This window comes from Girardinichthys multiradiatus, chromosome 18 (genome assembly GCF_021462225.1).
Source record: "Girardinichthys multiradiatus isolate DD_20200921_A chromosome 18, DD_fGirMul_XY1, whole genome shotgun sequence".
Lineage (NCBI taxonomy): Eukaryota > Metazoa > Chordata > Actinopteri > Cyprinodontiformes > Goodeidae > Girardinichthys > Girardinichthys multiradiatus.
Genome location: NC_061810.1, coordinates 33,399,577 through 33,426,310, shown reverse-complemented (window position 1 = coordinate 33,426,310; position 26,734 = coordinate 33,399,577). Strand labels below are relative to the sequence as shown.

At 38.8% G+C, this 26,734-nt stretch overlaps 1 protein-coding gene across 6 annotated transcripts in view; it reads left to right on the top strand.

Moving 5' to 3' along the window:
- robo1 (roundabout, axon guidance receptor, homolog 1 (Drosophila)) overlaps nt 1–24,665 on the top strand; it is a 337,926-nt gene extending 313,261 nt beyond the window's left edge. For 5 of the 6 annotated variants that reach the window (XM_047390959.1, XM_047390956.1, XM_047390960.1 and 2 more), the window contains 11 exons: nt 797–839; nt 3,553–3,707; nt 8,294–8,677; nt 9,335–9,451; nt 10,923–11,067; nt 12,417–12,647; nt 13,576–14,072; nt 14,157–14,318; nt 22,119–22,388; nt 22,480–22,673; nt 24,470–24,665. In XM_047390959.1, coding sequence (XP_047246915.1) covers nt 797–839; nt 3,553–3,707; nt 8,294–8,677; nt 9,335–9,451; nt 10,923–11,067; nt 12,417–12,647; nt 13,576–14,072; nt 14,157–14,318; nt 22,119–22,388; nt 22,480–22,673; nt 24,470–24,484 — 2,213 coding nt within the window. In that variant the 3' untranslated portion in view covers nt 24,485–24,665. The remainder of the gene's footprint in view (nt 1–796; nt 840–3,552; nt 3,708–8,293; nt 8,678–9,334; nt 9,452–10,922; nt 11,068–12,416; nt 12,648–13,575; nt 14,073–14,156; nt 14,319–22,118; nt 22,389–22,479; nt 22,674–24,469) is intronic. The other variant, XM_047390958.1, reaches the window with a different exon arrangement.
- The last annotated feature ends 2,069 nt before the right edge of the window (nt 24,666–26,734 follow it).

The following is a 26,734-nucleotide window of genomic DNA, read 5'->3' as shown; positions in this document are numbered from 1 at the left end:
TTCAAGCCACATTAGGGGCAAAGTAAACACATGGAAGTATGGGCTCTGGTCAGATGATTCCATAATTGAAATTAGTGGCCTATATGCGAAATGTTATGTTTGGAGAAACAACAAACACTGCATATCACTTCAACACAACATTCCCAATGCGAAACATGGGGATGGAAACATCATGGTGTAGGGATACGATTGTTAGGCAGGGAAGCTGTTCAAAGTTGATGGAAAGATGGATGAAGCTAAATACAGGGCAATCCTGGATGAAAACCTGTTGGAAGCTGCAAATGACTTAGGTGGAAGGTATACCTTCACCTAGGGTACACCTTCCAGCAGGAGGACGACACTACCAATTCAGCCAGAACAAAGCAGATGGTTTTAAACATTTTTCAACTCCAGATGTAAATCCAATTAAGAGTCTGCGGCAAGACTTGAAAATGTATATGTAAAGTTGCAAAGAAGAATTGGCTAAACTAATCTGTTTGTAGATTTCTTAAGTTGATGGAGACATGCACTAAATTATTTGCAGCTGTAATTGCACAGGATTGTTTTTTTTCTAATTTAGGAGACTGAATTCAAATGCATCCCATACTTTTTACATTTTATTTGTGAAAAAAAAAATCAAGTAAACCATGCAGTATTTTCCTCCCACGTCACTACCTTGTGTTGGTCTATCACTTAAAATCCCAATAAAATGCTTTAGTTGCATAAAACAATTTTAAAGAAATAGGTATTTACTTTTAAAAGGCAGGCTTTTCTCTGTGAAGGTGTACTGGAAGCTCATTGTTGTCTCTCTTTTCAGTAGCTTATCAGAGGGGTGGGGAAGGCATCAGCAGTGCTGGAAGGTAAGGGTTCGATTTGTGTGTTTCTTTTAGTAAACTACTGCATGACTATATTGTAATTCTTGTCCATGTTTATATTTTAATAAAAAAATATTTTAGTTTTCAAAAAGGAACTTGTGTGTATAGAAGGGTTAGGCATCTGTACTTTTCTTTTACAAACACTAGGGGGAGAGCTGTGCCTTTTCTAAAGCAGCTCATGGCAGGAGATGTTAGTAGGTGCACAAATTGTGGTGTATTTTTACAGGAACAAAGACTCATGCAGCCTTCCAGGAGCCCATCCCTATCACATATGTTGAACAGCCACATCAAACCAGAAGGCTGTGCCATAGTGTCGCCGAACAACTTTAATGGATATGCATGCACATGCTGCAAAACACACCTTTTCAGCATGTGCATGCATGTGTTTCTCATAGAGTGGAATGGCGTATTGTGCATAAACTCACTGACCTAGCAGAATTAGATCCAGGAAAACTCATTTGTATATCCACTACATGACCTTTGGCATGTCGCCATGTAAGTGGCAAATGGTAAATGCAGACAAAAAGAGAAAAAATGAATTCAATTATTACCCGCTTTCTCCTCAGAGTACTTAATGCTGTGCCAAAAATGTGTGTGTGTTGTTCATGTGTTAATGAATAGTTAGTTTGAAGCCATCAACAGTAAATCTATATTCATTACATTACCCAGTTGTATGATCGAACACCGTATGCAGTGAGGCTGTGTCAGCTCTGCATGAAAACAATGGTTGTTCGATATCAACATAGAACCGCTGGGGTGATTGAGGAGCTATTGTTAGATTGTATTTGGCTGTACAAGACAAATGTGTTCATTACCCAAAATGAATCCAAGAAATGAGTCATTTAGGACAGAGTGAGGAGATGTAATTCATTGCTAATTCAGTGCTGGGATATTCAGATGGGGAATCTTTCTGTACAGATTTGAATACCAAAGCAATATATGGCCCTGCTTAAAGTGGACTGTCTTGTCTTTGTATACTGGAGCGAGTCATTTAATGAGCAATAATAGAAAGACAATATGTTGTGTTCTCTTTGTTGACTCAACATTTGGCTAAAGGCTAGGTTGAACAGTAGAGTACTGTTAAGTGATCTAGTATAGGTACAATTTTCCAATTATTTGAGTTGGAAGGAATTACTTCTATTAATTTGCATGATTAAAAACTGGTTTCAAAACTCAAAATTCTGTTTCTCACAAAATTATATTCTTGTGTAATAAAAAAATATAATATTGTTTATTCCGACAGAAATTGTATGCTATGGCCTAAGCAATCATGAAAAAACTGCTGACTTACTAATTGTTCAGCAGACAGTCACCGATACCTTCCACATGTATAAGCAGCAAAAGGTCGTTGCTAAATATACTGGCTGTTTAGAGTGCTGTATTAAAGCATATTAATGGAAAGCTTAGTGGAAAGAAAAGGTCTGGTAAAAAAAAACAAGTCAGCATGGAGAAGCAAAGCCCATTAAAGACTTTGGCGGAGCTTTACAAGGCATGGGCTGCTGATGGAGTTATTGTTTCAAGAGCAATCACATGCATATGTATTCAGGACAAGGGTTGCATTCCTTGTGTTAAGCCATTAACATGGCCATAACATAATAAGTCTGCATCAAAACCCTTTTTTGAAACTAACTTTAGTTTAATTTATTTTCTCAGAAACGTAGAAAATAATACAATACCAATCAGAGAATGTTTGATACAGTAATAATATGCAGTGACCCAAAGATACAAGTAATCTCACAGAAATATGACAGCTGTAGCTTATGTCCTGAATCCCCAAACTTCTTAATGGGCTTTGCTTCAAAATCGTCTCAAACCTGTGGTTATGCCACTTTTGTTTTAACCACACGTTTTCCTTCCACTTAACTCTCCATTAATATCCTTGGATACAGCACTCCCTGAACATCCAGCTCAGATAGGAATTACCTTCCACGGTTTACCCTTCTTGTGGAGGCTGCCAGTCTTACCCATGATTGGTTTGGCCATAGTATAATTTTACTGTATTAACTATCCTTCTGTTAATTGGTCTTATTCTATTTTAATGATAAGCTACATTTTGGGTTTTTATTAGGTTTAAGCTATAACCATTAAAAAACAGAAGCAATGGCTTGAAATGTATCACATTAATGCACAAAAACTACATGTCAATGATTTCCTAAATTGCTGATATTCATCCATACTGTACATGTTTGGTAGAAGCTGAAAAAAAAAACCCAGAAAGACACAGAAGGAAAAAAAAATGTATTTTGCCTTCTGTTTAGCTAAAAAGAAACTTTTCAAAAGAAAGAGATATTATGTGACACTATAGAATCTATTCAGGGTGTACTTGCGGTTCACTGACTGCTCAGGATGTGCATTTCGCAACACTGGGAGTGAATTTTATCTGGCTGTCTAATCCAAGCGGATCGCTAATGCTCACGGGGGCTCAGAGAAAGTGTTCTCGGCTCTGGGCAACTCAAGCACGCACAATCTATTTTGCTGGGCTTGTGTTTTTCCCCCTAATGTGTTCCCTCGGTGCGTGTTTGGCCAAAAGGCAAAAACTACTAAAGCCGGATTTTTTAGTTTTCCACTTCTCAGCTAGATAAATAAACTCCACCATAATCTTCTTTTTCTGCGGGTACTTCAGTTCTCTCAGATGAATGTCGTTGTGGTGTTGGCTTAGTCTGTCACTATTGTTAAACATTTGGTTTTCTTTTAACAGGCCTGGTTTGCTAAACATGGGTGACTCTGCCACTCAGCCCTGGCTGGCTGACACGTGGCCCAACTCCTGCTCCAACCACAATGACTGCAGCATCAACTGCTGCACTGCAGGCAACGGCAACAGCGACAGCAACCTGGCAACATACAGCCGACCAGGTATGTCAACATCAAGCCTGTTGTGTGCAGGGAGCAACAAAAATAAACACTCCTCTCGAGAGGAAACGGTGCAGTCATTGACAAAATAGTTATGGTGATAAGAAATGTGGGCGCTGGGGGAATCTGCTGTAAAAAAAGGAAGTGCAATCTGATATCTAGGTTAGCTCCCTGGAGAGTCGGTGTGTGCAGCTCTGCCTTCTGTAGGTCTCCACAAGAAATAAAACCAGGATAGCAGTGAGCATGTGCTTTGTGCGTTTGATTTATCTGAGGTTAGGGTAGAGCTGTTTTAGGCAGGAAATAAAAGGAGTACACTGAGCAGGGCTTATAGCTCTACTCTGTTGCTAATCAAATTGCTCTGCTGATTTCCATACAGTTGTTATAGCCGGTAATGTAATTTACCCTAAGTGCTCAGTTGTTTAAGAAATGTGCAGCAGGCGAGGAGGTCAGAACTGTTCTGCAGGATAGTGTCCTGTAGCAGGGAAAGTGGAAATGATGGTGGGAGAAGGGGGCATCTGGATCAGCAGAAAGAAGGGGATAGAATTAGGCTGAATCCCATTTCCTAGGGTCATCGCTTCCCCTATAGTAAGGTGCCCCGGAACCTTAATTTAGGCTGCAATTAAAATACTCATTTGAATAATGGAACACTCCTTTAAGAAGTGGATACAGCATCGGTTCAGACATAATATGGCCTGTATGTGTTGTGTAAGCAGTTATCAATCCCGCATACACTATTGTTTATGCCTTTTTAAGGAAAAACAAAAATTTTATCCCAAATAGACCTTGGTGCAATGGTTCTCAAATGCTATGTAAGAATGTCCACCTCAGTACATAGGAAGGTTTCCAAGTACCAACATATTGACATTAGGGATTAGGGATTTTCTGTTTGCTTTGCTATTTCATCATAACAAAGTTTAAAAACTTTTCTTGTCCATTGGCAATGCATGAGTGGTTAAAATATCTGGTATAATTGTAATATTTGTCTTCCCTCTAAAGTTGAAATTTTCAAGTTTGAAGTTGAAAAATCCACAGAACTGGAATTCTAAGCAGGAAAATCAGAATATTCTCACCAACCCTGACTCAAAGTCCTATAGGGCTGCCTTGCATGCAAAATGCTATTTCTATGAACCTTTAAACTGCCTTCATGTTAACGTTGGACTGTTATTTACACAAAGGCCAGTAGTGCACCACCAGTAATCTTTCTATGTGAAACCTGCGCTCATAAGAGAACATGTAAAAAGTGGAAGTTTCTGTAACATCGTATTCACTTAAACCACTATAATTCTTTTGCTTTTTATATTGCTTTACTTTATTTACATTAGGTACTCTGACTACAAAAGCTTTACATTTTTTGTTTCCAGTCTGTGTTTCACAAAACAAATGTTTCAATTCAATTCATTTTGATTTATATAATGCCAATTCACAACATGTTGTCTCAAGGCACTTTACAAAGTCAATTCAATCGAGTCATACAGATTTCAAGTCCCACGTAGCTCTGGCAACATTTGTCGCATGTCTTACCCCCACTCTCTGCCCCATTTGCTGTCTGCCTACTGTCAAAAAACCCTAAAAAATAAAGGCCACTAGTGCCACAAAAAAAAAGTTTTTCTATCTAAGGAAACCCTGCAGATTGTGTCGAGTCAGTCACTTGCAGCATTCACTCCTCCTGGATGAGGAGTTTTATAAAATACTTTAGTAAAAATCAGTTTTAGTCTTGCCTTCTTTATGACTAACTCCAGCCTATAAGTTCAATTAGTCTGAATTTAAACTAAATCACATCGCCATGAGAGTTACATACCACACTGACTGCCTTTTAACAAACCCTGACTTCAAAAATCCTAAATTATGACTCTAATGCTTAGGAATGAAGGAAACTGGGTAAAATAGGATTTAGCCTCTTTCCAGTGATTGCAAAAAATGTAGCAGAAGCTGAAAGGGTTCTTATAGAATTACAGCTATGTTAGTGCTATTTTACTTTGTGCAGCACTATTCTAAAAAAAGTGAGGCTAATTTTGTTCAGATTGCTTTACAAGGCTGCTTTACACTGTTTGGAGAACAGTGACCTTATGGTATAAGGCAGCCAAGAACTTTGGCCTGGATGACAGGGCTTAATGTTAATAGTTTTCAGCCACAACCAACAACCATGTCAGTGGAAACTTGGACTGCAATAAAATGTTTTATGCTCTAAATTATGCTCTAAATTATGCTTGTCGGGGCTATGGTTTTAATAGCTGCACATAATTCCTGTCCAGCTGTTAGACCCAATATACGTCCAGCCACTCAATTGTTTCTCCTGACGTCCATCCCTCTCCCAGCGAGGACTAATAATTCATTTTGCAGACTTTATAGTCAAGTGTAGTTTTTCTTTGTGCTAATCACCCTTCCGAGGTTGAACAAGGTATGCGATGTTTAACAGGGAATAACAGACAAAAGGCAGCCCTCACTCGCCCACATGACACCCTGCTGTATGACACTAAGGAGCTTGCCAGACGCATGCTTTGTGTTTGTGCCAAAACCAAATTCAGAACATTAAGAGGATCACTGACTAGGTGACAGAGCAAAGAAATCAGTGTTAATGTCCCTTTATCTCAGCCATAGGGGCGCTTTCACATGTCAGCCTTTGAAGTGTTGATCTGCTCTGTGCAGCTGAAATGTGAGGCGCATGGCACGAGCCACGTGTACCTATGGCCGACTCTGGTATTTACCGCAAGGCTGGCTCTCAGATCTGCTGGAGGATTTGAATATTTTATGAGCCAGGGAAAATTGGATCTGTCAGTGAAGCTGTGCTTTTACTGCCTGGCTTGTTCCATGTCTTTGATACAGACATGTCTCTCTGTCCTTCTCAATGAGTGAAGGTGCTTCCACTGTCAGATGGGAAAGAACAGAGATGACACCCACACTGAGCCATTGGTAAAACTGAGACTAAGCAAGAAAAGGGCAGCACCACAGGCATCATCTAACTATGGGTTCATCTCAATAAAATCACAGTTTCTTTGAAAATGTATATATTTTAGTAGTTTAATATTAAAAGTGAAGCTTTAACATAGATTCATTACACACATAATGATGTATTGCAACTATGTAATCCTGTTAATTGTTATGATTCTGACTTACAGCTAGTGAAAAATGAAAATTCAGTTTCATAAAAAAAAATCTAGAAAAATAAAAACAAAAAAAGGACTTTTAATACATTAATTTCTACTGAAGATCATGCCCATGTACTGAATATTAAATGTACACAAACGTAGTCGGGACTCTTTTGCATGAATTACTGCATCAATGCAGCATGTGGCTTAGAGGTAATCAGCTTGTGGCTTTGCTGAGGTGTTAAGGAAGTCCAGACTGTTATTTCAGAGACCTTGAGCTCGTCTGCATTGTTGGCTCTGCTGTGTCTTACTCTCCTCTTTACAATACCCCATAGGTTTTCTACGCTGTTTTGATCAGGCATCTGTGTTGGCCAGTAAAGCATAGGGATTCCATGGTCATCAAAGCAGGTGGCACTACTTTTGGCAGAGTGGGCATGTAACAATTCCTGCTGGAAAATGAAATTAGCATCTGCAGAAAGCTTGAGGTTCTCCCGGATTGTGTGGTAGACAGCCAGGCCTAGTTGGAGAAAACACAAAGAACTAATACTATCAAATAACTTGTCTCCCCAAATCATCACTGACTGTGGAGTCTTGCCATTGGATATCAAGCAATTTGAATTGATTTTCCTCCAAAATCTGGAACCTTCACTTCCAAAGGATATACAAAGTTTACTTTCACCCAAAAAAAGAACTTTGGATGACTGAACAACAGCCAAGTCCTTTTGCTTAGTCCAGATAACATACTTCTGACGTCTCAGGTTCAGGAATGCCTTAACATAAGGAAAGTTACAGTTGTAGCCCATGTCCTGGATATGCCTAGGCTTCAAGAGTGGTCGCTCTTGAAGCACTGATTCCCTTTAACTCTTTGATGGGTTATGCTTCTCATAATTGCAGCTGCTTCTACACTGTTTCCTTTTATTTAACTTTCCATTAATATCCTTGGATACAGCACTCTTCAGCAGTCACAATTTGTGGCACACTCTATTTGTGATGGGTGTTAATGATGGTCTGTTGGGCAACTTTTACATCAGCAGTTTTTCCTATGATTGTGTAGCCCATAAAGTATTACAGCTATTTTTAAACTGGTCTTACTGTATGTATAATTAAAAATTTCTGGGAAACAGAATTTCGGGGTGTTCGTTAGCTGCAAGCCATGATGAAAAAAAAACTAATAAATGCTTAAAATATATCACTCTGCAATTTATCTACATGGAATTACTTAAATAAATTAAACTTTTGGATGGTAAACTAAATTATTGAGATGCACCTGTAAATTTGAGAAATCTTTAGCTAACAAAACCGAAACTTCAAACAGAAGTAGTTAGGGTGGACAGTGATTTTTAAAAGGTTTAAAATGTGAATGTGTTGTCCTTAAGAACGATAGGTCTTTCACCCCTATACTAGATCAGACTGTGTCAAATCTTTACCAAGCTGGTTTACTGCAGCTAAGATGATCAGCAGTATAGAAAAGACTGACTTAAATACCCTCCTCATGTTTCCCAGCCGACTGTATCGCCAATTATAACAGCCAGATGGATAACAAGCAGACCAACCTCATGGTGCCAGAGTCAGGAGTCTATGGCGACGTAGACCTGTCCAACAAGATCAATGAAATGAAGACCTTCAACAGCCCGAACCTAAAAGATGGCCGTTTTGTCGGTCCAGGGGGCCAGCCGACACCTTACGCCACCACGCAGCTCATCCAGTCTGCCATCATGGGCAACAACATGAACTCAGACAGAGGGACCGGAGGGAGCGGAGGTGGACTCGGGGGTGGAGGGGAGGTAAATGAGAAACACTGCTGGAAACCTCCCTCAGTCCAGCAAAAACAGGAAATGGGCTCCCAGCTTCAGTACAACATCTTGGAGCAAAACAAACTGAATAAGGGTGAGTGTGTGGAATATCCAGCAGCCAAGGCTGCAGAAGTCATCTTCGAGCCATGATCTTCCTCCACTTGACTTTCCCTACTGTTCTTACCACCTCTGACTGTTTCAGCCTCACTGTGGATGACTGTAGAACAGATCCATGCTCATTCAACCTTTGGCTTTCTCTCAGTCCTTTTCAGTGACCACAGGCATCATCATCCTTTTCTTCCTCTTTTTCTCAAAATCATTCATGTACTACTCCATCATACTTTGTACCTGTCTTTTGCATCTTAATTGGGGCTAGGCTTGCAATGTTGTTTTCATACAATGTCTTTGTATTTTAATGAGGGCAGCTGTTCAGGATTTATCTCATTTGTTTTTAAAGAAAGGCAAAAGGTAAACCAAAGAAATTTGACTCAAACTAAAATCCAATTATTGTACCTCTCTGACAGTGACACCTGTGGTGTTTTTGTTGCATGTGTTTACATTTGTACCTGGAAATAATCAGATGCATGCCGTTTGTCATGTGTAATTCTTTGTACCAAGCCTAATGCATCATATTTTCATTCAGGAGTTAAATTTTCATTTTGGATTAGTTCACAAGACAAATTAGATTTATTTTTTGTGTCTGAAAAATGATGCTAAACTAACTATAAACTGCATTTTCCCTCACCCACAGACCGTTACAGAGGAGGCGACAGTCCAATGCCCGCCACTATCCCCTACAACCAGACTCATGACACCCACACCGGGGGCTCCTACAATAGCTCTGATCGAGGTAGCAGCAGCACCTCCGGTAAGAAGTTTGGATATTTTAAGAGAAGATTGACTGCAGGATGGGTTTTTAGAGGTCAAACATGCTTAACAACCTTGTCTTAGCGTAGGAGTTGGGCACTACTTCCCTAATTTGATACTACAATAAACTTAATTAAATCAATACCGGGAATATGTTTCAAAACTCAGTAGCTTTAACTAAGCCTATATTTATCAGTGGTACATCCATGCTTGCGTATGTCTATTCACCCATCCCCTAAAAATGGTAAATGCCACTGTTGCAGTGTGCAGAGCAGGCCACATGACACAGACTGACTGTAAGCTGCAGCAACCAATACATTCTCCAGTCTATTTCTCTGTTAATGATGTTGCAAAGTGTGAAGAACTTTTAGCTTGTGAGAAAAATCCAGATTCATTACATTAACAAAATATTTGGCACAGCATGTAATACAGTTTAGCAAGCCAAGTTTTTTTTCTTGTAAAACAATGGCTGAAAAAATCTTCACTTGTTGGGGTTTCAGCTGACAAAGTCACAGACAAAAGGCTTATAGATAATGGCAGATGGGTTTGGTCAGAGACTATTTTATCAATCATTTAAAAGTCATTGATTGAGACACCTGTATTTTAATTTTTGTAGGAGTCATTATACTATAATTACTCAATTTTACCAGTTTAGAACAACTATTTTTGCTTAAAGTTAAAGAGTTCAGACTGTGGCGGAATATATGTCAGGCTTTAAATGTGATTATTTACCTGTAACCTTTTGGAAAAATTGGAATAAAGGGAAAATTGCAGTGTAAAGGAGTGATGAAGTAATGCCAGCTCTTCAAAAACGGACAGTAGCTCCATCACAAATTGGCTTTTTTTGCTTTCTGTTACTCATGGATGTTTAAAGGACAGTATATGCAGGGATGTTTTAATTTAGTATTTCTGAATCTTGTATTCCATTCATATTTAGCATTTGCTTATTTGCGCTTGCTTATTTCGCACTAATTCTGTTAAATGGATTTACTTTCCATTCTGGGGCAGCCTAATTGCATCAAGTTTTCAATGTCTGCCTGTGGACAAGGACAAATGATTACACAGTGCAGACCGCATGCAACACTGCCACCTTAATGCCATGTATCCATTCTGATATTACGTTTGAAGTTCAAACCATTAAAAATAGGCCCTTAGTGCTCCTTGCACATCACAGCTCATTGGTTCACAATTTTAATAGCTTGCCTTTAATTTGACCCGTTTCTGGAGCTTTCTTCATACCTTTTCTCTTAATACCAGCTTAGAATTCTCAGAGGAAACAGCTGGGTTTTACTGTATAGCCAACATTTTATTTATCCTTTCTTTCTGGAATGATGTGAGCAAAATAATTGCTCTCTGTGAGCCATGTTAATGTTCATTTTGTTTACTGTCAGTTTCATTCAATGTGTTTTTCTAACACTGATTTTTAGAAGATTTGTTGTGACTGATTAGGTGTTCTTTTTTTTCCTGAGCAGGAAGTCAGGGTCATAAGAAGGGAGTGCGCACCCCCAAACTACCGAAACAAAGCACAATGAATTGGGCTGACCTTCTCCCCCCTCCTCCTGTAAACCCAGCCCCAATGCGGAACACAGAGGACTACTCGCTCTCTATGGAGGAAAGGTAAAAAGACAATCTGATAAAAACAAGTTTGTCAGTCTTTTTATTAAAGAAGCATCATTTAGAGATTTGTGGCAGGCTTGTAATCTCTGTTTTATACAAAACTTATTCTGATTTCTTTTAAAGAGCTACATTTAACAAAGTTTAATTTATTTTTCAAATCTGGGTGGGTTCACCTGTTTGCCAATTCAACAAAAATATCCCTAAGGCAGGTACAAATGGGTGTTCCGGTGATAAATGGCCCTTTAACACCCTAAAAAGACCTGTACTATGGAAAAGTATGAAATGACAGAGGAGCAAATATGCAGTAAACAATGACAGCTTCCATAGTTGCCTTGTATTTGAACAGGGTTTCCATATAGTGCATAAAAGTCTTAATCATTCCAGCTTTAGGTCTTAAAATGTCCCAAATACCTAAAGATTTTCCACACTTAAGTTAATGTATTGCTTCCATATTCCACTTGCCTACTTTTGAGAAAAAATGCAGCATTCATTCACTCATTTTGTTGTTGTTCTGGCTGAGGACCTGGATATTTTGACAGTGTGACAAATCCACAAAGCTTTTGATTCAGGGAATCAGCCTGGTTGGACAGAATTTATGGAAGTACCTTCAGCATTCCCTGTAAAGTCACAACAAAAATGTCTTCTGACAACAGTTTGTTGTTTGTTTGCAAAAAAGTTTTATTCCATTTCCTTCTATCTCATCACAGGATACTGCATTTTTTACAGTGTTAAATCACCATAATTGCCTCTCCGTTTACAGTGTATTTTTTGTTTATTGATGTAATTCAATTTGTCAGTTATATTTTTTGGCAGTTTATTTTGCTCATTTAAAATATATTAGGTTAGTATTAGGTTTAATGAATGAATGAATTAATCATTTTATTACCCAAATTTGATGTAGTTCAATTTGTCAGTTATATTTTTTGGCAGTTTATTTTGCTCATTTAAAATATATTAGGTTAGTATTAGGTTTAATGAATTAATTAATTAATCATTTTATTACCCAAATTTGAGTCTACTTGTCTCAGTAACAACTTTTACACCAAAAACTTTTGTTGTCAGTACAACTTGATAAGACTTAGCCATGACGCATTTACTGATCAGAAAAAGATCCAATTTGTTTTGTTTTCTGTCACGATTTTTCTGTGCATTTCTTGTCTTTTTTAGAATGTTTAATGCATTCATCTTAGGTATTTGCCCTAGGAGTTTTTATTAGAGCTTCACTTACATCAAGTCTTGAGAGGACAGCATGAATATTTAGTACATCTTTTTTAAGCTGCAGTATATAAAAAAGAGTGTTTTCATTGACTGATATGTAGCTAACAAGCATTATTTATGTCTCCTGGCAGCTGTGATCATGACATGCAGTGCCCCATCCCCCCCTCTCACATGTACCTGCAGCCTGATGAGCTGGAGGAGGAAGAGGAGGTGGAGAGGGGTCCGACTCCTCCGGTACGTGGGGCAGCCTCTTCCCCTGCTGCTGTATCCTACAGCCACCAGTCTACTGCCACACTCACCCCCTCTCCCCAGGAGGAGATGCAGCCAATGCTCCAGGAGGCACCAGACAGCCATGAACGCAGGTATGCCTGCGCACCATAAAGCAGTGTATGACGTGATATGTTCCCAAAAGGGAACAGTCAGACTGTGTGATGGTGTTCAGAAAACATTATTTTAAAGATCCATCCAGTATATTTAAAATTCATAGCTGTTTGTCATGATTTAGTCCATTAACTCCAGATTTTGTATATTGCATTGCACTGTCAGCCATTTTTCAAAAGCACACTTTGGCCTTTGGGATGATTTCTTACCTTCAGGGGAGTCATTTGTTACAATTAATTTCCGAACTGGAAGAAAAGTGTTTAAAATAAGCCAGAAGGCTGTCTAAAATAAATTCAGTTTTTATATGTCATGTAGATATATTTTATTAGCAGACATGAAGTTGTAAGCAGCAGCATTCCTATTATTGATGAGGAACATTATAAATATGGAAGCCCTCGTAAGATAGTCTAGCATTTCTAGTGTAAACAGTCAGGTGTTATGTACAGTTCCTAAACAGTTATGCTAATTAGTTTTATTTTAAAACAAAGGAACTTTAGCATCACAATTAACATGGTTAGCATTGTTAACAATTGAATTCACATCTTAAACAATCTTTAGCATATTAGCGATGAGTGTTGATAGCGTTAGCAAGTATTTTAAAACAAAGTCAAAATCAATACCTGACATTACCTTAATTGATTTCCAGAGATTTCCAAAAGGCCACCAACATTCCCAATTACAAATAGTGGAGTTTCTGGCCGTTCACTGGTCAGGGCCTGTCATAATAAAAATCTGCTGAGTCCTCTCACCAACCAATTTCTGGGTGATTCTCTGTTTGAGAGTTTTGACTTTGCATACATCTCATTTTTAATAAAAAAATTTATAAAATTACTCCATGTCTAAATAATACAAATGTTTAATATATGAAGAAATGCTGAAATGAAGAATGCTTTTTTTCACTTATTGAAGACGCCGTGGTGTGAGCCCTCCACCCCCTCCAAGGCCCCACTCCCCCTCTCACACATATGGCTACATCAGCAGCCCCCTGCCTTTGGATACTGACGGTCTGGAAGAAGAGGATATACTGGAAGAAGAAGAGGAGGATGGAGATGAAACGGACGCAGAAGTTGCCAAAATGCACTACCACCACACCCACCCTCACACACACCCTCACCATCCCCAGATGCACGCACGGAGGTTGCTACTACGAGGCCTCGAACAGACGCCTGCATCCAGCATGGGTGACCTGGAGAGCTCGGTGACAGGCTCCATGATCAACGGATGGGGTTCTGCCTCTGAGGAGGATAATGTCTCGTCAGGAAGGTCGAGCGCAGTCAGTTCGTCAGATGGCTCATTCTTTACAGATGCAGACTTTGCTCAAGCGGTTGCTGCAGCTGCAGAGTATTCAGGGCTCAGGGTGGCAAAGTACCCCAATCCACAAGGCCAGGAAATGGGAGGAGTTTCAGGTAAACTCAGCTACTTCGACCATGGCCATAATCGTACAAAATTTAATTTAAGTCTAAAATGCATTGTTCTGTTTCTGTTCTCAGCGCGAAAATGCCAAATAAACCAGTCAGGCCATCGCCCTGGCAGCCCAGTGTCTACAGATAGTAATATGAGTATGGCAGCTATTCACAGGAGGCCTCCTAAAAAGCAAAAACAGCATCCTACAGGATATCCAGGGAGCCAGCGACGTGAGGCCTTTAATGAAGGTACCACAACACAAAACACTTATATTTACCTTGGATAAAAACATAATCCTGGTGCAGTATTTGTTGTTTAAAACAGATTCCTGTCTAAATATTGTATCCTACATAAGTCGCAGAAACATGTATATTGCAGTGCCGGCCACATTTGTTTTATAACTAATCTTCAAATTAATCTAAATTTTTTTGCAGTAGTATAACTTCACGGTCAAAAAATTGGAAAACTCGAACCTTCAATCTAAGTATATTTATTCAGCTAAGGAAGAAAAACCGAATGTTATAAATTGTTGTTACACTTGCTGTCAGTACTTTGTTTAAAACCATTTTGCCAACAGTACAGCACATAATCATCTCTTACAATTTCACCAGTGTTCAGTAGCCAGAGTAAAATAAAACTTATTTCACTGGTTTCCAACAATTGTGACCAGGGGGCATCTATGAGGGACCAAAAATGACAAAATGAAAAAAAAATATTTAAATAAATAAATACACATATAAATGTATAAATAAATAAATAAATAAATAAACATACATATAAATGTATAAATAAATACATACATAAATAAAAATGCATATAAATGTATAAATAAATAAATAAATAAATATGAGAAATAAATACACATAAATATATAAATGAATAAATATAAAAATAAATAAATAGACATATAAATGTATTTATCTATTTATTCATTTATTTTCTCCTTTTTGTGCATTTATACATTTCTGTATTTATTTATTCATTTATTTATACATTTTTTCATATATACATTTATTTATTCATACATTCATTTATTTCTATTTTCATTTATTTCTTCCTACATTTATTTCTGTATTTCTACATTTCCACATTTATTTACTTCTGCTTTTCTGTCTCCGTATGTTAATGAGGTGGGTGGTTCTAACATTTGTCTTCAGCACCATTGGTTAGAATTGTGTGTATGATCCCGATCCTGCTGCTACTGCCTAGACTCCGGTACCGAAGTTCTTTTGGTAGGCACGATGGAGGGTTCTCTTACAGCCATTGCCAATGATTTAAGGTCATTGGCAAATGATATTGACCAAAATGACTATGTCCATTTTCGTTTTGCACGGGTCATGGAGGATTTCAATCAGCTCCAACCTGAGATGGATGTGGAGGTTGACTCCACTATATTGGACAGTCTGGAGGAAGTTGGCCGCCAACTTACTTCGGTAAAGTTAGAAAGATATTCACAGATTCCGCTTTTCCAGATCAATAACTCATCAGCGGAACATTACCTCTACAAAACCAACATCTTTCTGCAACCACAGCAAGGCAGACAGTGAGCATCAATTGTATTTTCCTCCAAACGAGCCTAACACGGCGCTGGGAGACTTGCATTGGCCTCTATGCAGAGATCGCTGCTCTTCAAATGAGCAGGGACTGTCTGCAAATTGCAACACCAGAAAAATATGATGAAGAAATATTCAATAGTCACCAAGGAGAGGTGTATTGTCATTACAATCATTGTATGTGTATGTGATGTCACGTTTTTCATACTACATTTCTTGGATTGGAAATTAATACTTAAAAAAAATTGGAATTTCCCAAAGACTATAGCCTAAATAGCCAAATATTCAGTAAAATATGCATAAAATGGTCACCTGCGAGCTTTTGTCTCTCCAGATATGCGCCTCCATTGCGCGGTCCTGTGAGACACCCGGGAAATGGCCACAAAACTTTCCCCCTGAGCCAATTTTAACTCTCGGTGACGTCAGAGCTGCGACGTCTGTTGAGCTGCACGTCAAAATGTGCAACCAAAATGGATGGTCCCAACACAATACTATTATTAAGGGTATTATTAAGGGTATCCATGAGCAAGAGTTTGTATCTGCTTCTACATGTGCAGTTCTGGTTTTCTCATCCAACTATGAACACACTCCTAAACCTTGTGGAAGATGTTTACAGAATAATTAAAGTTGCTATTGTTGGCAATGGTGGATCCATCAACAAATTGGACCTTATAGGTTAAGAATAGGATGTCATCAAAGTTCACGTACATATAAAAGTAGACAGACAAATACTACACAATTAATTGCCAATTTAGTCAGTCTGCAGAGTTCAGTCACCCTTCAAAGCAACGAGGTTAGATCTTACAGTGAGATGGCTGTTTGACCATTACTTTTTGCACAGTCTCTCTACATCCTCTAGTCCTGGTTCTAACAAGTTTCCTAGGGCCCACAGCAGCACACATCTGCCACCATGATTAACAGTCAGCCTAATTATTTTTTCTTTCAAGCCAACACCACCAGGAATATTTGTGGCCAAAAAAATAAATCTTTGTCTCGTGACCAAAGCACACATTTGCAGTAAACCCCAAGAACAATCTTTGTTTCTGATGGTAGGACAGAAAAATATTTTTTCTGACTGCTCCAAGTCAATTGCTGTCATGAAGACTTGGTGACCCCATGATGCCAGTCTTTACGGCATCTCTCCATCAATTAGCTTGGATTTTTGATTTTTTTTCCATTCCTAACCATCCTACTTACCCCATATAGCATAGTGCCTAAACGATGTGGGCCTCAGTGTTATACCCCAGAGAAACTGAAAGTTATAGGTGACTAATTTAGTTCCTATAAGCAATGATCAACTAAAAATAATAAAATTACAAAAGATTTTAAGTTACATTTCAATGGATTGTTTAGGGTACCCTTAATTATGCTATTGCAATATAAGATATCCGTTTTGAAGGCTTTTTACACATTTTCACCAGAGGAGCAAGTAAATAAGACAAAAAACCACATATCCAATCAGGTCAAATCCAAATTAATGAGTTTATAGAATTACAAAAATTAAGAAGTTTTTACCTATGCTGTCTTTATTACATTTATGAAATTTTGTAAACCCTGGTTGCACTTGGAGTAAACATGAATTTTGTTTGTGTTTCCAGATTCTTTACAGTTTTACCTGTTTTATCCGTTTTTGTTTTGTTTTTTTTTTGACTTGAATATATATTAGATTTCTCCAGTTTCTAAAAATATTTTCAGTAAAATTCACAAACTAATAAAACAACCTTCATCAGTAACTCCGGCTTTTAGTTAGATAACAGGCTGAATCTTCAAGAATAAAGATGGCCTGTTTGTGTCAGTGGCTGTCCCTTGATTCTCTGTAACATGTGGAAGGGGAAAAAGCTGTTTATTATGACATATTTTGGTATGTTGGGAGCCAGAGTGTTTATCATCTTCTCGTGAGTGTTTATGCACATGCATACATGGCACCCCTCCTAATCTGTTTCACTGCTTTAGCAGAGCAGGAGAGTGGTGGGCTGCAGGTCAGGTCCGTAGTGTGAAAGCAGAATTATCCTGTGGGAGTTTTGCCTAGTTTGGCAATGTTAACACTGGGATGGTTCTCCACTCTGGCCCCTAAGGAAATGGATCCGGGTGATCGGTAAGGGCTACCCTTAACTTTAGCAGGTTAAATACTAGAACAGCTTTACTCAGGAGGAATAGCATTAACCTTGTTAACTAAAAGAGCAACTGACTTTTTTTATGGCAGCATTTTTACTTAGACCTTCCAATGGAAAAGGCACTTTTATAATATTTCTTCCTGCTTTGATCTTTTGAAAGGGTCATTTTCTAGGATGTATCTGTATGCTAGTGTTCACACACATTTCCTCTGGTGTGCACAGTGTGTGTAGTCCCAGAGCTGGCTCTCCTCTTAGTGTCAGGTGTCCTTGAGTGTTGGAAGCACTTGACAGGGAGATTTAATATCCAACTCACTGGGAGCCAGACTAGCTATATCACTGCAGAATATCCAGCCCCCCACCAAACCCCCACCTCTTGCCATCATCCGTATATCCCTTCACGTCCTCTGCCCCTCCCTTCATAGTGATCTCTCCATCCCACTGCCCTCCCCTCATGCTCTCCTCTGTCTTTGTTTGAGCAGAGAGGGGTGCAGACTGACAGCTCTGCAGTTCTGTGTATCAGTCCTTTTGCTGATTGCATTTGATCTGAATGGATTGTTTTTCATTTGGAGGTTATTGCCTCCCCTGCCCCCACAAACCACTCACTCAACCTACATAACCCATTTGTGGTCGGGAATACTGCTGCTGAGGTGATAGCAAGGAAAGGTGATTATTGGTATTTAGAACAAGAGGCCATGTTTGTAGAACTTGGACATAAAATACAGGTCCTTCTCAAAAAATTAGCATATTGTGATAAAGTTCATTATTTTCCATAATGTCATGATGAAAATTTAACATTCATATATTTTAGATTCATTGCACACTAACTGAAATATTTCAGGTCTTTTATTGTCTTAATACGGATGATTTTGGCATACAGCTCATGAAAACCCAAAATTCCTATCTCACAAAATTAGCATATTATTAAAAGGGTCTCTAAACGAGCTATGAACCTAATCATCTGAATCGACGAGTTAACTCTAAACACCTGCAAAAGATTCCTGAGGCCTTTAAAACTCCCAGCCTGGTTCATCACTCAAAACCCCAATCATGGGTAAGACTGCCGACCTGACTGCTGTCCAGAAGGCCACTATTGACACCCTCAAGCAAGAGGGTAAGACACAGAAAGATATTTCTGAACAAATAGGCTGTTCCCAGAGTGCTGTATCAAGACACCTCAGTGGGAAGTCTGTGGGAAGGAAAAAGTGTGGCAGAAAACGCTGCACAACGAGAAGAGGTGACCGGACCCTGAGCAAGATTGTGGAGAAGGGCCGATTCCAGACCTTGGGGGACCTGCGGAAGCAGTGGACTGAGTCTGGAGTAGAAACATCCAGAGCCACCGTGCACAGGCGTGTGCAGGAAATGGGCTACAGGTGCCGCATTCCCCAGACCTGGGCTACAGAGAAGCAGCACTGGACTGTTGCTCAGTGGTCCAAAGTACTTTTTTCGGATGAAAGCAAATTCTGCATGTCATTCGGAAATCAAAGTGCCAGAGTCTGGCGGAAGACTGGGGAGAAGGAAATGCCAAAATGCCAGAAGTCCAGTGTCAAGTACCCACAGTCAGTGATGGTCTGGGGTGCCGTGTCAGCTGCTGGTGTTGGTCCACTGTGTTTTATCAAGGGCAGGGTCAATGCAGCTAGCTATCAGGAGATTTTGGAGCACTTCATGCTTCCATCTGCTGAAAAGCTTTATGGAGATGAAGATTTCGTTTTTCAGCACGACCTGGCACCTGCTCACAGTGCCAAAACCACTGGTAAATGGTTTACTGACCATGGTATCACTGTGCTCAATTGGCCTGCCAACTCTCCTGACCTGAACCCCATAGAGAATCTGTGGGATATTGTGAAGAGAACGTTGAGAGACTCAAGACCCAACACTCTGGATGAGCTAAAGGCCGCTATCGAAGCATCCTGGGCCTCCATAAGACCTCAGCAGTGCCACAGGTTGATTGCCTCCATGCCACGCCGCATTGAAGCAGTCATTTCTGCAAAAGGATTCCCGACCAAGTATTGAGTGCATAACTGTACATGATTATTTGAAGGTTGACGTTGTTTGTATTAAAAACACTTTTCTTTTATTGGTCGGATGAAATATGCTAATGTTGTGAGATAGGAATTTTGGGTTTTCATGAGCTGTATGCCAAAATCATCCATATTAAGACAATAAAAGACCTGAAATATTTCAGTTAGTGTGCAATGAATCTAAAATATATGAATGTTAAATTTTCATCATTACATTATAGAAAATAATGAACTTTATCACAATATGCTAATTTTTTGAGAAGGACCTGTATATCATCATGTATAATGGTTCATCGCAGTAAATTAGAATCTCATCAAAAAGTGAAACTCATTATATATTTATTAAATAGAGTGAAATTATTTATGTGTATTTGTGTACATTTTGATGATTATGGCTTACAGCTATTGAAAATCTAAAATGTTAAACCTGAATAAAAACCAAAGAGTATTACAAAAATTATTTTTAACATAAAAGTTAACGTTATGGTCTAAACAATCACGGAGAAACTTCAGACTGGACAGTTGTCCAACAGAGGAATTGCACAAAAGGTGCTCCTTCACAATTACTTCAAACTGTAACTACAAAGTTATGCGAGTGTTTACATAAATTTAGTCAAATAAGTCATCAAGAAAGGAAGACTGTCAACCCCTTTTTGCAAAAGCCCCACTGCCTCCCTGTCTTTGACTTGGTCACTTCACTCATGTTTGCACAGTAGATATGGAAATACCCAAGCCCCGAACCCCATGATTCATAGTGTGTTTGACTCTAATGCCTTTCTCTGCCCACTCTCTGAGCGTAACCCTTTCCTGTCTCTTCTGATCCATCTCAACCTCGCTTGCGTAATTAACCACCAGTCTCACGGATTCATCCTCCTTGGTGAGCTCAGAGACACTTTTCAGACCTGAGCACTGTCCTCCCCAATATTCCCTCATAAATCTAACAGGCACAGCGCTCCACTCTAGTAGTGAGCTATAGCTCACAGACAGTAGCATTGATCGGACTCCAACTGAGGCAGAATTCTGGAGGCATGACAGATATAAAAAAAAAAAGAAAACTGCAGATCCTTTTCTGCTGTATGATATTTACCTCCCTCCTCCCCTCTTTGTTTTCAGAGGGAGTATGTTGAGACAGACAATAATTGAAGAAGTATATTGAAGCTGTCTTTTTCTTTAAACAAGATTATAAAGAAACATCACTTAGTCCAACACCTTTTGGGTTTACAAAAAAAAGATAAAGGTATTAGTTATTCTCTATACTTACCAATGACATTCCCAACGATGCAGTCTCTCCTTTCAATTTTGGTTGACAGCAACAGATATTTTGTCTTAACTGCTATTTCTGCAGGTCCACTTCCAACATGTTGCTCCAACATGAGGTTAGCAACCCAGCACATTGCTTCAAACAAGATAAAATTTGATGACTACTGTTTCAGCTTCTTCTGCGCAGCTCTTTCCAGGTGTCTGTTGACAATGCACAGAGAAGGCTACATGACAGACCGTAAGCAAGACAGAAAACCCCACCCTGACTTGCACTTCTCAACAACGTTGTCCCTGACTTATTTGGAGAGCTCCTTAGTCTTCATGGCGTGATGCCTCTTGCTTAGTGGCGTTGCAGCATCTGAGGTCTTTTCATATACTGACATATATATGACAGACTGCACACAGGTGGACTTCACTAATTATGTGACTTTTGAAGGCAATTGGTTGCAGCAGAACTTTTTTTGGGCTTCACAGCAAAGGGGGTGCACATGCCAATTTTAATTTTTCATCATTTTACTTCACTAAATTAGACTATGTTGTTTATTTATTATTTTAAATCATAGTTTGGAATATAATCAAATGAGTAAAAAGCCAAGGACGGTTAATACATTTGCAAGGCATCATTTAATCAATGAAAAGCTGTTGATTAAAGGGTGATGGGGCTTTTTGTTTGTGTGTTGCTTTGATGGCTGTGTGATGTGTAAGAGGCCAGGGTTGCCCACTCCACAGCTCCCATAAGAATAATGGCTCAAGGGCAGGTGGCATTGATTCATTGACACGGGAAGTTGAGCAAGCACTGACCATCAGACACTCCCCTCTTCTACCTCCTCTCCTGCCTCTTGCTGAAATCCCACAACTTTGCCCTGATATGGCCTCCGTCAATGTCATCTGTTCTGTTTATTGTCTGCTCTTAAGACTTTTTGGTCAGCATGTGTACACACACTGCAGCTGTGTTTGTACATCACCTTGCAGGTGTGAGACAAGTGAGTGACAGATGATACACAAAGAAGTTTCAAGGGTGCACAGTCTTGTACATTTATTGAATAACTGTTTTTTTTTATTGTGTGGTTAATGTGCTGTCATTTCCTCTGTTTATCCACCAGATCTCCCTCCTCCACCCATTCCTCCTCCAGCAGTGCTCAAGTCTCCCACACATCCCTCGAAGGCAGCTCTGGAGGGTCGGGGAGTAATTTCCCCCAAACCAGGAGAAGGTCGAGACAAACGAGGAGGGGGCTATCGGCCTCAGGAAGGCTCAGACCCGAGAACCAGTTCATCTGAACGTAAAGACGCTCAGGACAGACAGAAGACTGCTCATGGTGGAAGAGGGAATAAACTCGAGAGCAGCACTGCCAGCAAGGCACGGCAGAACACAGGTACTACCACACCAACTGTCTTTGACAGAATGTCTTAGTGCTTAAGTGTGTGTTTTGAATCTAAAGTCCAACAATTCTACTCTCTCGGTAGGTTCAGAGGACATTCTGCCGTACAGCCGACCACAATTCCCAACAGTTAACAGCCCCAGAGATCCAAGCTCCTCGAGCTCTATGTCCTCCAGGGGCTCGGGGGGCCGGCGGAGAGGGGAAGGATCACGCAGGAACCCTGGAGACATGGTTGTCAACAACTCTGTAGCCTTCCACCAAGGAGAGGAGGAGCTGGAGGTAAAAGCTTAAATCAAAAAACTTTCATCAAATATAACTAGAGAAGAATAGCTTGAATTCGGACTTCCACCTTACTTAAGTCACAAATTTGTATTGGATTAGCCTGAACAGATTTAAAATAAATGCATAGTTGTTATATATATGTTTTTAAAGGGACGTTTATATGAAAGTAGTTGTGAGTGAAAATCATCTTTAACCAGATAATCTTCCAAAAGTGAGTTTTTGCTGAAAAAAAAGTAAAAGCAGAGAATAAGTAAAGTGGAGCAAATCTAAAGAGTAAAGAATTATGAATGAAAAAACAGATTGCAGTGTAAAATCTGATACAAAAAGGTTTTGCCTGAAGTGATGTCAAAAATCCAATACTTTCCTCCAGATGAGTTTTTTTTAAAGAGAAATCTCTGCTCAGTAGTTTCAGTAAGCACAATTTTCAAACACTTTGTGGACCAGTAAACCAATATTGTTACATTTCTGGTCTTGCATAAGAGTTGGGCCAAAAAAAAAAACACCATGCAAAACCCACCACGTGCAAATTGAATAGGCTTAGTCTGTGCTTTTTATCTTGATTTAATAATACTTTTAGCTTTAGACTCTGTCTCTGCTGCTGTTACACTTGTGAGTTCAAACTCCAACCACACACTAGTGGCTCTGAAACATTATTCCTTCTGCTAGAGCATATGAAATATGTGCCTGTGAGTATTTAAATATATTTTAGATTTTATGTTAAGCTTGTACCAGTATTTGCTTCAGTTAGTAAAATTTATTTTAATAGCAACCTTCACAAAGCCAAAACCACAATTTTTTATATAACAATGTCCTGCAGTGTATGGTTGTGCATGTATACATGTCTAATCTGGCCATTTATCTGTGTCTAAAGTTTTGGTGTTTTTATGTAGCAGCTTTTTCTTGCTTTTTTGATTTGCCAAACTATGCATAAACTATTAGGGAGGGTGGAATAACAACCATAGATGTCTGTGCTTATATGATTTTGTGATCATGTTTCTGTATTTTGTTTAGCAACAATGCATTTGATTAATAATCATGACAATAATTAATATTAGTAGTACTACCAACCATCAATGTCTGAAAACATACATGTAAATATATTTCACAGTTAAAGATGTAGAAACACCATCTTACCTTTCTGTATTAATGTCACTAACTAATATTTGACATAGCAATTGACATTTATTTTTATTGATATCGTATCTCACAAAAGCAAAGTTGGTAGAAAACAGAAATATAATCACTAAATCATAAAATTTGAAACTTGAGTTTCAACTTTGTTTAATCACCTACAGAGTCGGCAGTCCGAAGAGGACAGTACCATTACATTAACCTAAAAACAGTTGAGTTGGCACTTGTGTTGGGGAAATCTCATTTTCTCCAGGTTAACTCAGTTTTTTTCTTAACTCTTCTGGTAGCATTAAGCCTCTTAGCCTAAATTTACACAGCAGGGAAAAGGGACCCAAATCTGAATTTTTTGTTTATATATGTGAGACAGAACTCATTTTTTCATGACAGTTTGTGCAGCACAATAATTTTCTTTAAATCTGACCCAGACCACTTTTATATGTGGTCCTAAATCATATACACATTTTTCAAAGCGACTTTAACCTGGACAGGCATGTTTAATTTCATCAAACTTTTACAAGACACACACATACAGTACAGTATGTAGCCATGTTTTCATGAAATTTAGTATTTCAGTATCTAGTCATAGAATTTTGCATTAATATGAAACTGTAATAAGCTAATATTGGCTAGAGAAATTACTCAGTATCTTTTTTCCTTCCCAGATGCTAGAGAGCTGAAGAAGACCAGATGGAAAAAAAAAGGAACTGTTAAAAGTTTTCCCAGGAGTGGAGCACCATTTTTTTCTCTTACAATTTTAAATATCTCAGTATTTCACCATCACGTTGGGCGCCATTATACTGTATACATCATATGTGTTTCTTTTCATCTGGAATACAGACCAATACCCCCCCCCCCCCCCCCCCCCCCCTAAATTATCATTTCTTTGCCCGTTTTTATTTTATAAGTGTGAAGTTTAAAGGCTGATGCATTGAAAAACAAATTACGCAATGGTATAATTATGTTGAATTCCAATGCAATATGCAGCGAAATCCTGCTCTAGACATTGATATGACTCAACTTGCCTTGACAAGAACATCGGAGAACCCACACAGTGAGATATTAGTGTAACAAAACAGCTGCATACAGGAAGGGGTAAACTGTCTGTAAATATACTGGTCTATGTAATGTCTTCTTGTTTTGCCCATTGTGGTACCTCAAAATGGTCTTCCTTGTTTTTTTTTTTTTTGAAGATCTAATTTTATTATGCCAGTAAATAAAATTATTTGATCATTTCCATCCATGTTGTAAATTGCTATATTATTTAGCTGCCCCCCAAAAAAGTGCCACTTTGGGATTGTTTTGTTTGTTCGTTTTGTGTAATGCACTGTTGCGTTCTGTGTTGTCATCAATGTTAAATTGTTTTACTTTGGTTTTAAAAGCACAATCACTAAACTTTATTTTAAACCATTCTATCTATTAACCTTTTTCGTCTTACTTGGAGGAAAAGAAAACAGAAAGAGACTAGTTAATCCTGATGATGATGTTGGTAAGGTTTGCTGTTTACGAAGGCTGTGTTTGAAACGAGAATCCCCACATTTGGATTGTCTCCCTCTCCAGTTCTGATGCTAGCTCAAGTGCTACACACAGTTAATGTGAGTCATAGCTGCAATGTAAATATCTTTTTCACAATGACCATAAGTTCAGCTATTGCACATTAATCAAAATTGTTGTGTTGCCTACGAATGCACTTAAATGAATGTCAAATACAGGAAACATGTCACTTTGGAATCTGGAGAGGCTTTAATTGGGCAAGCAGAGTCTCTTCTTCATATGAAGGGGCTGATTGAACCCTGTTTCAAGAAGAAAGGGTGCTGTTGTTTATTCATAGGACATCTGCAAACATTTGTTTCGTAAGGTAAAAAACAAAAAATGAATAAAAACCTCAAACTAAAAATGTTCTTTTTGTTTTGTTAATTTGTTTACAGAGTAAGAGATTATGTATTGCTCAGTAAATGCCACAAGAAGATCAAACGAGTTGCTTCATCATACTGTACTTTGCTACTGTCATATACCATTCAGACAAACGCAACCCAAAGACCAAGTGTTTCCTCATCCAATGTCCACCAAACAACCCTGTTTTTCATTTACCATTTATACATTCCAACCCCTAACACAATCTCCAAGGAAGAGAAAAATGCAGACCCCCACACCACTTTTCTCACTTACCTTGATTCCTCTTTCAACATCACCAACTATGTCCTCTCCTGGTCCAGATCTTCCATCTCCAACAGACAGAAGTTTAGCAGCTCCAACTCCTCTCTGTGTCAGATAGTTAGTCAGACCACATCCATTACCGTGGACAACACTCCAGTTGCTATGTTGACCTAAATTTACACCAAATCCATAACTCCCCCAACCCACTTCATTCTCACCAACTACTTCCTGGAAATACAAATTGTGGATGCCAAACTAAAATATTTATGACATGTTAATATTTGAAGTGAATTTTCTCCCTATCCATGTTGTAAATTGCTATATTATTCCCCCCAGCAGCTCCCCCCGGCAGCTAAATGTGCTTTTATTTTCCACCTCATTTGAGAACCATTATAACATCTATATGCACTAGCTCTTGGAACTATCTTCCACAGAAGCGACACAGAACTATCCATATTCAAATCACTTTTAATGCTTGACTGATCTGCAGTAAGATATTAGGAAACCCTGCCGTATCACGAAGGATGGTGGATGTCACGATAACTATATATGCTTTCAATACCTGAGGACTTAGTGTTAATGTCTGTTTTTGGCTTGTTGCAAACACCCCAGATAGTGAGTAGTAACTATCTTTGACAATACAACTGGGACAGCAACAGTCTACTCTTTTATGCATGAACACTGACATTTTGAACTTAGAGGTTCTGTGTACAATGCACTTACATTGCAATAAAACTGTACAAAACTGATTATTTTTTACTTATAAAACATTG